The sequence below is a fragment of the Pterocles gutturalis genome, unplaced genomic scaffold (assembly GCF_000699245.1).
Source record: "Pterocles gutturalis isolate BGI_N339 unplaced genomic scaffold, ASM69924v1 scaffold23717, whole genome shotgun sequence".
In the NCBI taxonomy this organism is placed as follows: domain Eukaryota; kingdom Metazoa; phylum Chordata; class Aves; order Pterocliformes; family Pteroclidae; genus Pterocles; species Pterocles gutturalis.
The window spans coordinates 23614-35387 of record NW_010116085.1 but is presented as its reverse complement, the minus strand read 5'-3'; the positions used below and the strand labels follow the sequence as shown (position 1 = coordinate 35387).

The window sequence follows — 11774 nt, the reverse complement described above, 5'->3', positions numbered from 1 at the left end:
ATTCCTGCTTTCCAAATTAAAGGCTAACAAGCTTCTTTGATTCACAGGTTAAATTATTTTCTTTCTTCGCCTTTTTGAACAAGTTGGTAAAAGCATTTTTCCTGGGGGGAAATGGGATTTTTTTTTTTCTTCACTTGGTCTGAGAAGGTAAAAAATTTTATTTATCTTCAGCATAACTTTTTGTTACTACAAAGAAGGAAATGCCCCCTGAAGCCCATCACTTTATGTTTTTTTAGTTTAATGATACAAACATCATCTTCTGAAGAATAAAACTATAAACTCATTAGTAGCATTTCAGTTCTCCCTGCTGCAGAAGCCTGGAGGAAAGAAGCCTTAATACAGAAGTTTACATCTTAAAACCAAATTATAACATCCAATTATACGCAATCTTTATATCTCGAGTTAGGATTTCTCCCTGTTCATTCTGAAAGACGCTTGATCTTAATTGGCTTTATGCCTTTCCACCTCTGTCATGATCCATTTTTGCTTTAAAAGGCGAGAAGCTGGAAAGTGGTATTTCAAGGTAGGTCTGGAGAACATAAGTCTTTATGAATGTAATAAATATATTTAATAGGAAAGTTATCTATGAGCAATATAATGAAGGAGTATCCTAATGTAGACAAGACTAATATATTTACACAAAAAATAATTAAATAGAACATATTCAAATAATAAACTTAATTAACTTCCCCTAATAGTCATAAGCAATACATCATAGAGTGGAAAAAATAACTGGCCTATGGATATATTACCAAATAATTTGACTGAAGAATCTTAGGGTTTATATTGACTTTGGGTTTCAGATCTGCAGGTTCTCAGAGCAGCAAAGGGTTAGAACGCTATAGCAGGAGACAACAACATCAAATGTGTCCCTGTTTAACTATGTACTGTATTATTATATAACACTTTGTTACTAGTGAAAAACACATGAATTATGCAGCACACATATTGTAGAAGAAGAAACCAAATGAGAAGAAATGGAGTGCACAGTTAAACTAAAATAGATGTATAAATGGTGAGCCACTGAAATAAAGTTCTACCAAGAAACCTCCTCTAAGTTGCTGCAACACAGAAGTCATAAAAATTCATGTGAATAAGCTTATCTATTGAGAGAAATCCACATAAAGCCAAAAATATACATCATCCATACATCAGATGTGGACTCATCTGAAAGGAGATCACAGAAGAGTTTATCTGAAAAAGAAATCCTGTTCTGTGACTAATGTCTGGTCATTTCCCCTTAAACCTATGAGCAAATGCCTTCCGAACTCCATTTAATGACTTAGAGGAAAGAGGACAGATAGATCCATTACCTTTACAAAAAAAATGAAAGGTAAAGAAACCTTTGTTTGGAACCCCATCTCCCACAACCAAAGCAGCAAATGGGATGTATTTTTCTATGTGAATTCACACTTTATCTGATTTACACTTATCTTTTGCTTTAATCACTACTTAAACCATTTTAAAACACAGTTAAAAATAATCTACCTCAGCAAGTATTCAGCTAAAATTTGACATAACATCTTAGTAACTGCAAAAATATCTACAATATTTATGATTTCTGTCAAGAATTTTCCCCGTCCTTTAACACTTAGTAAAGTGACTGGGTACTGCAGTATACCTTCTATATCAATAAATGATTCAGAAACAGATGGTATAAGTTCCATAAACATTTCACATAAAAAAAATCAAGCCAATGTTCTTCCTTATAAGGAAAAGCCAGCCTCAGGCAACCCTGGATGCTAACTTTAGCAGCATTATTTTGGAGAAAAACAACCTTTAAGAAAAGTAGTTGTGTTATTTTTCACATGATCAGCCAAAGGTCACCTTGTGTTGTATGTGGTTGTTAAGACAGCTCTTTGTTCAGCTCTGATTTGTAAATGCCTGTGCATCACATCAGAATATTTAGCAAAATGTGACCTTCATGATCACCTTTTCCATTCTCTCCCATCACCTTCCCCCATCTGGGTGCATGAGAAGTGGGAGCAGCAGCAGAATTCCTCCATTCCATTGTTAATTCAGAATCCTAGACACTGATTTTTATTCAGCAAAAGCACAAGCACTTCCTATTTGTTTGATGTCAAATAGTATGGAAATATGTACTATGAGGGTTGAAATATATAAATGAAACCTGAACTGTGAAGACAGGTAAAAGAAAAGCTAAGGAAGTCACCAGTATTTTGAGGATGAGAACCTCCCAGGACAGATTTCTGCCAGAACTCCAAAAGCCACCCTACCAGTCAGGAGCAAGAGCCACATTGAGCCCACCCATGCAAAGTGGTCACAACGTAACCACAGACATTATGTCTAACATCTTTACTCCTAGACAGAGCTGTGGAAGACCATGGACTTTCTCCCAAGACTGCAGAAAGCTTCTAATGCCATTTGTACCCATGAAGCTTAAGGCCAGTGTCTGCACAGGCAGACAAGCAGTACTCAAACCTGGCTGCACAGGAACTGACTTTTGGGCCTACGTTAGGATGACAACAGCCTTGGGGATTCCCTCCAGCCTTCATGAGCCAAGACCCTCTTCCGCCTCTATTCCCCCTTTCCTGCAGAGCCAGAGGTCAGGTCTTTGCTAAGAAAGGCCGTGATTAAACCAAACAGAACATTTCCACATGTAGGTAGTTGCTACTTTTCTACTGCTATTCCCCTGCCTACGCCCTGACTTGAGCCCCTGAAGCAGTGTACAACCCTGTCTCCTCTCACACTGGGTCCTGCACACTCATCCATGCAGCTATGGGTCACGACAGAAGTGGAACGCAAAAGGTCTCACCAGTCACTACAGTCAAAGGTCAGTGTGATTCCTAAATATATTCAAATATGCCCATAAAAAAGGCCACATTGGGAAAAAAAAAAAAAAGGCAAGCCGCACACAAACAAACCCAAAGCTTCTAGCAGTCTAGGAAGCCAAAAAATAGACATTCCAACCACAAGCATACATGGAGATCATTATAGTCAACGACAAGAGAGGGAGCACAAAGAACCCAAATGTCACAGCCACAGAAGCACCTGGCAAGACTGCCAGAGCAACAGCTTAGCCCTTCACTGCTATGAGGCCTGAAGCCAAGTTCCAGAAGAAAAGAGTTTCCTTTTTTTCCATAATCCCCAGGGCACCTTCCAGGGCTCCCCGATCCTTTACAGGGAGAGGTTCATGAACACAAGGAATTCATTACAAAGAAATATTCAGTAGAAGTCTAGAGGGTGCATGCATGGCTTACACTTTCCTCTACTTTAAGTAAACTTCAGGTAATAATATTAAATTTTGATCCACAGATAACAGAAAATACTCATAAGAATAAATGCTCTAGAGTAAAACACCCATTTAATAAGCTTCTTTTGTCCACCATTTACATACAATATGGCAACTGCTAGACTTCGATTAAAGCAAACATTTCATGTGTTAAAAATATTACATATTTTATATGAATAATATTAATTTTTAATTCAAATTAAAATGTAAACCTTCTAATAGCCTCACTTACTGGATGTTTGGCTGAAAGTCTGCCAGTCACAGTTCCTGTCTGATTCCACGTAGAGGAAATAAATCCCTGTAGTCAAGGAAAGCAAAAATCCTCCAAAATAAAAGGATGAAGACATAAATCTAAATCTTATTTAATGTAAGTATCAGTAATAAAAACTCACTGCAAGCTGGACTACAAAATTTTAAAAAAAGTTACAATTTTCTATATATAAAAGTTCTTAAAACTGTAAACACTGCAATCATTTCACACCCTTCTACAAGTTGTTTTTTTTTTTTTAAATACCAGGCCACCTTTTATATTTCTACCTTTCTCATGCATGTTCGTAGTCCATCCACGTAAGTTGACTTCATCTTATGAACCTAAGTTACAAAAACATTTAGACAAAAGCTTACTTAAAAAATAAGATTTTTTTCAAATTAAAGATCTTAATTTCTCAATGCATATTAACTTGTTTTGTCAACATTTTTAAAGAGTTTTATCCTTTATGTATACTCACTAATAGCTCAACCTATTCACATAAGTTAGGTAAATGCAGAGTTATACCTTAAAGCCAGGCCGTTGTGGATACTATTAAATTAAGTATTAGAATTTATTCTTTTGCATCTTACATTCCCAGGTCAATAAACTACACAAAAAAAAAGGCACACACACACCAAAAATCACCAGTTTTGTGTTAAGTCTTGGAAACTTATCAGCTCAAAACCCAAAAATTAAGTATGAGAGCAGACTAATTAGGTCATTTTGGATTTTCAGGAGGCTTGTCACCTAAAAAAAACCATAAATAGTTATCTCCTTCATTTTCTTTGAGGTATAATGTTTTGCCCTAAGAGTGTGCTTTATAGCACAAATTTAACAATTAAGTTTTCCAAGTGTTTTTGCAACAGTTGTTTGCTAGCTATAATCTAACATAGTGCAAACCAGAAGTATAAACATTAAATTTAAAAACCCTAGAATAACTACAACTCGCAAATTTAAATGAATATTTGAACGAACTTACATTAGTGGCAACTTTTAATTTATTTATCAGTCAATGTGTTCTCTTTCTTGCTAATTTTGCTTCAGTACAACTACGTTATGTGAAAAATATCAGCTCACCTGACGGTATTCTAAAATTATCTTTGGCAAAGGATGAAGATCTTGCAACTTATTTAGCTGAAAAATAAAGAATGTTACTGGTGTACTTCTTTGTTAAGTTATAGTATTCAACAATCTTAACAGAATAAGTTTTGGAGGAAGTTAAATACACAAAATACAGGCTAAAGAATAATATCCTTCAAGCAATCTCACCCAAAGCCTGAGAAAGCCTTCATTCTTTCCTGCCCTCAGCAGGAGGACTGGAGATTATCCCTTCCCATTTGATTTCCCTTCCTGTCCAAGACAGGAAGGAGAAGGGATGCATAAAAACGTTTCCACAACAGCTTTGAAAATGGTGGGGCATGAGGGGGTAGCTGGTTATAGTCTTTGTTCATTTTTTTGTGCTAGAAAGCATCTAAGCAAGAGACACAATAAAAGTATAGAAAATAACACATTTGCATACATACATATACACACACATAAAATCCAACAGAATTTCTCCTGTTCATCCCATATTACAAGTTCCAGAAGACTTTCAAGAAAAATTGAAATGGTCAAATCCAAAACCAATAAAATTAAGCATATTTCCAATTACTTTAATTACTTTAATTGGAAATTGCCATAAAATTTTGTTGAGAATAAGAATTAAATTATTCAAATAGAGACTGGAGATTTATAAGGACAACAAAAATATCTGGAACTACAACAGTTCAGAGTGAAAAATATGCAACTGTAACAGAATGGAGATCTAAAAGCATAAGGTTTTTTTCTTACTACAGGGAGAGACAATAAATACTAGATAATTGATCTTAATATATCTGCTGGAAGGTTTCAGCCTCCCTTTTATTAAATAACAAAGTCCCAACAATTGTTGGAAAAAGTACTGGATTAGATAAAAGCATTGATTTGATTACTGCAACAAACCTTATGCTCCCACAAAAAGGCATGCATTCTATTGCACTCATTCCTCTCACCTCCCAAGGCCTCCCTATCACTCTCCAAGATTACACACTCGATCTATGAAACCTCCTTCTCCTTCAGCAGTGTGTGACTCTTTTGGTTGTGCTGTTGACATGACCTCAGAGATTGTATCTGGTAGTTCAGACACTTGGGCCAAAAGCTGAATTTCCACTTTCACACATGAGAAACAAATATTACATTTCTACCTTCCCCAAGGTGTTCATTCTCAGCCATGAGCTGTGTATTTTAATTTGACTCCCATGTAAACTAAAGCAATACATTTGCAGCACCAAATCAGAAACAAGTGCAGCTACACAGAGGTTTCTTCTCTTGTGAGAAGGAATTCCATTATTATTATTATCTTAATATAAGGCAGGAGCATACCCATTTACTCAAGTCACCAAGAAGCCTGCAGTGTGGTCTTGATTTCATCATTTTTAGACAAATGTTTTTGGCAGGATTTCTGCGCTAGTGTGGGATCACATATGAACATCTGCACTGCCGAAAATTATCTGCTACCAGAAGAATGAGCTGGACAAACTTCATATAAGTAACATTTACTGCACTGAATCTGAAGATACATTTCATCTTATATAACTTAGGAGTCTCTCTAAATCATGCAGGTGGTTTTAAAACCCTTCCCCATCTCACCACAACTTCTGAGGTTGACACAAGCTGTTGTATTTCAGTTCTGTGAAGCTTCTCGCACAGAGTATGCAGTTTTAACTTTTCAAACAGTACCTACAGTAAGAAAAAACACAGAAGAGAAATGTTTCAGTGTTTCAAGTGCTGAAGCAGAAAGGAAAATCATTTGGTGCCTGAATTTAAGTATAGAAAACAGATTTCAAGTAAAATAGAGCATACCGTAGCAAAGAGAATGAACACAGAATTTAAAAGATTAAATCTTTTATTTTTGAGCTATTGAGAATGCAGTGTATTTGCTAAAATTAAATGCATATAACTTCCATAAATACATTCAAATACAGATTACCCAGCATTGACAGATAAATGAAAAATGGGTGTCTTCTACTAAAATCAGAAAATAAGATAATTATTAAAGAAAAAGAATTTTTAAGTTGTAAGGACAGTTTTTTATGCTTTATAATTCTTCTGTATCAATAACAATTTACAGAATTGAAAGCTTACATAATAATAGTAATATAAATATTACCTCTCTGAGCTGACTACTGCTGGTCAAAAGGAATCGTTCTCCAGCAACTTGATGAGCTTCCTGTTCAAGCTCTTTGAGTCGCAACTATAAATTAGTACATGAGAATTATTCTGTTTACATTACTATCTTCTTCAATATTCTGCTGCTTCCTAGGTTAATGACTATATTGGACTTCTGGTTAAAAATAGGGTACTAGATCCTGTGTAATCATTGCTGGCTATCAACATTTGGTTTGGTGGATTGCTCTATAGAATACTCTATATTTCTTCAAGATTTGGGAAGCAGATTTACTGCAGCTAGAAGTACCAAAATTTGTGAGAAAATAATTTAGGTTACTGAAAATTATGCAAATTATTCTGGTAAATAAATAACCTGTCAGACCACTATGATTATCTAGTCAGATTTTATGCTACAAAATGGCATTGTAGCTATTTTTATCAATGGGGAAATGGCAAACTTAGAACTCTCAGAACATGGAAGTTGTAAAGGGTTTTATTTACAAAGAAAGATAGAAATATCTCTCACTTCTCAGAAAGATGGTTGGGGATAACTATATGTTCAGGGAGAGTTGTTACCATTTTTACTCTGCAACACATTACCCAAAAAGACCTGTGCATTTTGCAAAGCAATCTCAGTTCTGGGGCAAAGCTAATGAAGCAAATGTCTCTTTTTTGCTAGCCTAAATAAGCATAGAAATATCCTAAAATGTTATAATAATAAAAATACTAGAAACCTCAAACTCTCGTGTAAGACATGACAAAACAAGAAGAATCGTCCTCTTTTTAATCAGTTATTCTCAGTAAAAGCAGAAAGATGATACTATGCATTTTCCAAAAGAATAAAGGGAAAATTTACCCCCAGAATCTCTGATGTTTTTTTCAGTTCTTGTTTGTTCACATGTATTTTGTGCGTTTCCATCACTGTAAATACAATTGTATACTAAGAATATTTACAATTGACAATTTTTATCTTACACACTTCTTAGACTGTAAAATGGAAACTCAAACTCACACAGCTGTTATGAGGCTAAGATAACGTTTAGTATTCTGAGGTATAACATTCTACTTGAGCATAGCCAGCAGCTGTGTGAAAACAGGGAAGATTCATACTTTGAACTGAACTTTCATACCTGCCAGAATTTTGATAAGTGGAAGCTCTAATGTGCAAAATAATTTCCACAAACCTTGAACCTGTAAAGCAAGATACAAATAAATTCTTCAGCATAAGCCAGTTATAATCTTAAAACATACAGTAGTGTCATTACGTGGATCTACTTTCCAGTAAGCAGTATTTCACTTTCTGTATAATCCCTTTTTATATGACAACACTGTTTGTGGAATGAAATACCACTTAGTGTGAATTATAGTATCTCAGTTCTGTAGTGCATTATCCCTTCATTTTGTGGGGAATAGTAATACATCTTGTAACAGTAATCATTTTATACAGGAATAGTTAAATAAAGAAATATACATTCCTCATTTTTCTAAACTGTTCTTTTTAGAGCAACCTCCATTATAATAGGACATACAGTTGTCCCTTTCTCTTTATGCACTTGAACAATTAAGCATCCATTCAGAATTAATAACTCTGTTTTCATTAGGAAGAAAATAAAAGGTGATAAGGTTACGTTCCCAGTTTAGTTACAAAGAACAGGAAACCTGTTCATTCTCTAACCACTGAAGCAATCGGACAGCAACAGTTGTCTAAAAACTCCTCCTGTAGACTGCCTCTCAGTGTTTCCGTGCCTTTGGTGTTTCCCTGTTGCCTTCCTTCACAGATTGTTTCATCATACTGCTGGGCTACTTAGATATCCAAATTAATACGGCTCCATCGACTCACGGCCTAAGCCCTACACTTGCTACCATCACTTTCAAGGAAAACCCCTAGGATCTGTGCTGTACCTTCCACCAGAACCTGAGCATGTCCCTGACTTCTGACACTTTTCCAGTTATATGATCACAGGGAAAAAACAAACACACACAAAAAACCCACTAAAAGATTTCTTGAGATGCATTCTGAACTGCAATTAGGGCTAGAATAGAATAGATTATTTCACTTGGAAGGGACCTACAATGATCATCTAGTCCAACTGCCTGAGCACTTAAGGGCTAACCAAAAGTTAGAGCATGTCGTTAACAGTATTGTTGAAATGTTTCTTAAACACTGGCATGCCTGGGGCACTGACCATGTCTCTAGGAAGCCTGTTCCAGTGTTTGACCAGTGTTTGGCTAATACAACCTAGAGCAATAGATACACTGAGTGTTTTTGTACCCAAGGAATACACCAAAAAAAAACCCAGCTACACTCTCATTTTAACTTTGTTAACCCTTTTTACACTGTTTCATACAGCTTTAAAATACTAAAAGAAAAGTCACAGTGCTCTGAACATTTCCTGGTCTGGGAATGTTCATTTAAATATTTAGTTAACTGTTGCAGAGGAAAAGTTTATTCTAAGATTGCCCTTCAGACTAACCCCTTCCTACTGGAAAAAATGTCAAATTTGATGGACAACTTTATTTTAAACGTTGACCAGCAATGTAAACCAGTAAGGATTGAAACCTTCTATTTAACTCGAGTATAGATTCCAGTTTAAATGTAAAGCACATCACTAACTCTCTTTAATTCATTATAACACCTCAGAAGTTATATCCGAGTAATTACTTTTTATATTTTACCTGTAAGTTGTGAGCAAGCTCCATCATGACATTATAAAGCTTCTCCAAGTTCACACCTAAGTTTTGATACTGATATAAATAAATTTAAGGAAAAAAAAAAAAAAAACAAAATTAAGAGTTTTAATGCTAACATAAAAATGTTTAGAATACTACCTATTTTAAAAGGGATTAAACTGTGTATTTTTCTGTATGTCTCCTGTTATATTTAACATTTTAGTAATGTTCTTAGACATCTGACAAACAGAATTCATGAACAGAGCAGTACAGATCATTAAAATTCAAGATTTTATCTGTTCCTTTATTTACATTTTGCACAGACTATGATGAAATAGTATCACTACACTGCCTTTTACACTGAAGTTGGAATTATATTACTACTAGTAAAATGAGGGAAAACTCCTTGCAATTTTCTTTTTCCTATCAGTACTGCCCCTCTTCTGTCCCTGAACTATTCACTTCCTTCCCTTGTGTTTCAGGTGTTCTCCAGAGTCATACCACCTCATTCAGTTGGCTAGAAGGCTGTTCTGAAATTCATACAGACACTGAGAATATGATTGTTAGCTCCAAGAACATGATTACTAAAAATAAACTTAATGCCAACCAATTAAATTTGTTATCAGGCTAATACACAAAATGTAAAGAGTAAAGTGCTGCTTTTCATTACTAAATTCATGTGAGGAAGGAGAGGAATGTAAAAAGTGCTTCAGACATACAATTTCTTTCCTGCAGCCTGTATCTTCACTGATGGCTCAACAAGTAAAATTAGGAAATAAATTTGTATCTAGGTCATTAAGTGCAAAAACATTAGCACTGTCCTGTAAAATTCCTGGGCCACAAACCATAGAACCTAGGAGAGCTTTCCAGAGGACTAAAGTTACATGCTTGCCGTCCATATACACTTCCCCAAGAATCACATTCTGGCCTTTGTTGGAGGCAGGAAAATAAGTTACATGGAATTATGCATGGTATGTTATGATAGTTCTTAGTTTATGTACAACAGTCAACTAATGGTGATTTGTGTAAAAAGAAGCACTTACTCCCTGTTGATAAAGACTGCTGAGGATATAGCTGAAGTATTGGAGTAACTTGGCCACAATACTTTTAGAAAGACATTAAGAATTGTCAGATAGGCTAAAGAAGAAAACCAAAAATAATAGTAAGTTTAGAAAACATGACCTACAGAGAAGGAGATGATCGGGTTCTACAAAACACCTAAGCTTACTATTTTATGTTGACAACATGAGTGCAATGTATATCACATGGAGGACTCATCAGGGCAGAAATTTTGAGGCCAATAGAATCCTAACCACTTCAGAAGATAATCTGGTAACACTCCCTGTTTCCTCCTCAACAGCCACATTGCTGGAACTGACCTAGATTTGGCTAGACTTTTGGTGAACAGGGCATTCCCAGATAATTTCTACTAAATGTATACATGTAGGGAAGGTTCAAAATAAATTTAAAATTTGCTTCCCAAATTAATTACATCTTTCTTTCAGGAATAGTAAAAAGTTAAAAAAATATATAAATTGACAGGAAACTAAATGGCCATGAAATCACATGGAAAGCTTCTCAATTTAAAAAGCACTGAGAGGGTTCCCTTGGTATCTTGTAAGAGATCTATCTCCAGGTTTATCATTCACCCTATGTGTATTTTAAACGACTCCTAACTATTCCATGCTCACTTTATTGTTTGCATTCCTATCTCAGAGCCGATGGAACGCTAAAAGCGACTCATGCTATGAGCTGCAGAAGTCTCTTTCCTCTACAGACCCGCAGCTATTCTACAGCTTCCTTTCTTTACTGCTCTCATGAAATATCTACAGTTGGGAGAAAAAGTCTGCTACAAAAGAAATATATTCTGCTTTCTCCACTCAGACTAAGCTAGAAAGCATTTTCCTTACCAGAGTAAGCTCTCAGAATTTACGCTACCAAATCTGACTTTGCTGCCCATTTCACAGTTTCATAGTTTTTATTTGATATATTCAGAATCTTTCTTTTGGTCCTGCTGTGATGAGAAGAAAAGGATGTTTCTACTTGTTATCAGATTAACACTCTAAGATTGCATAGAAAATGAAGACAATGCTTCAGTTTGAATGAAATGTCCTATATTTTTTAAAGAACAAAACCGAGAGTCTATAATCTGGAAGAGTATCTGCAATGTAACTAGATGCTGTATTGCTCTACTAAACTGGATGTCATTAAACTGTGAATTATGGAGTAAAACAGAAAGATTGCCATTGAAATTGTCGCCAAGAGTATTTTCTAAACAGGTCTCATGACAGAACACTGTGGTCCTCCAGAGCTTTTAATCTGTCCAGCCAGAACAGTAGTTCTTTTGAAGCAAAAACAGGTAAGAATAATCCAAGTGGTTGGGAAATCTCCAAAATCCTTCCTAAAGGAGGGTTT

At 35.4% G+C, this 11774-nt stretch overlaps 1 protein-coding gene across 1 annotated transcript in view; it reads right to left on the bottom strand.

Annotated features, from left to right (window-relative positions):
- The window catches only part of POLN (polymerase (DNA directed) nu), a gene marked incomplete at its 3' end in the record, with an annotated part of 35849 nt that overhangs the window by 10187 nt on the left and 13888 nt on the right, over positions 1 to 11774 (bottom strand). The window contains exons 7-14 of the mRNA XM_010075407.1: positions 9366 to 9434; positions 7820 to 7880; positions 7546 to 7610; positions 6691 to 6774; positions 6171 to 6260; positions 4581 to 4637; positions 3791 to 3844; positions 3486 to 3551 (exon numbers count right to left, since the gene is read on the bottom strand). Coding sequence (XP_010073709.1) covers positions 3486 to 3551; positions 3791 to 3844; positions 4581 to 4637; positions 6171 to 6260; positions 6691 to 6774; positions 7546 to 7610; positions 7820 to 7880; positions 9366 to 9434 — 546 coding nt within the window. The remainder of the gene's footprint in view (positions 1 to 3485; positions 3552 to 3790; positions 3845 to 4580; positions 4638 to 6170; positions 6261 to 6690; positions 6775 to 7545; positions 7611 to 7819; positions 7881 to 9365; positions 9435 to 11774) is intronic.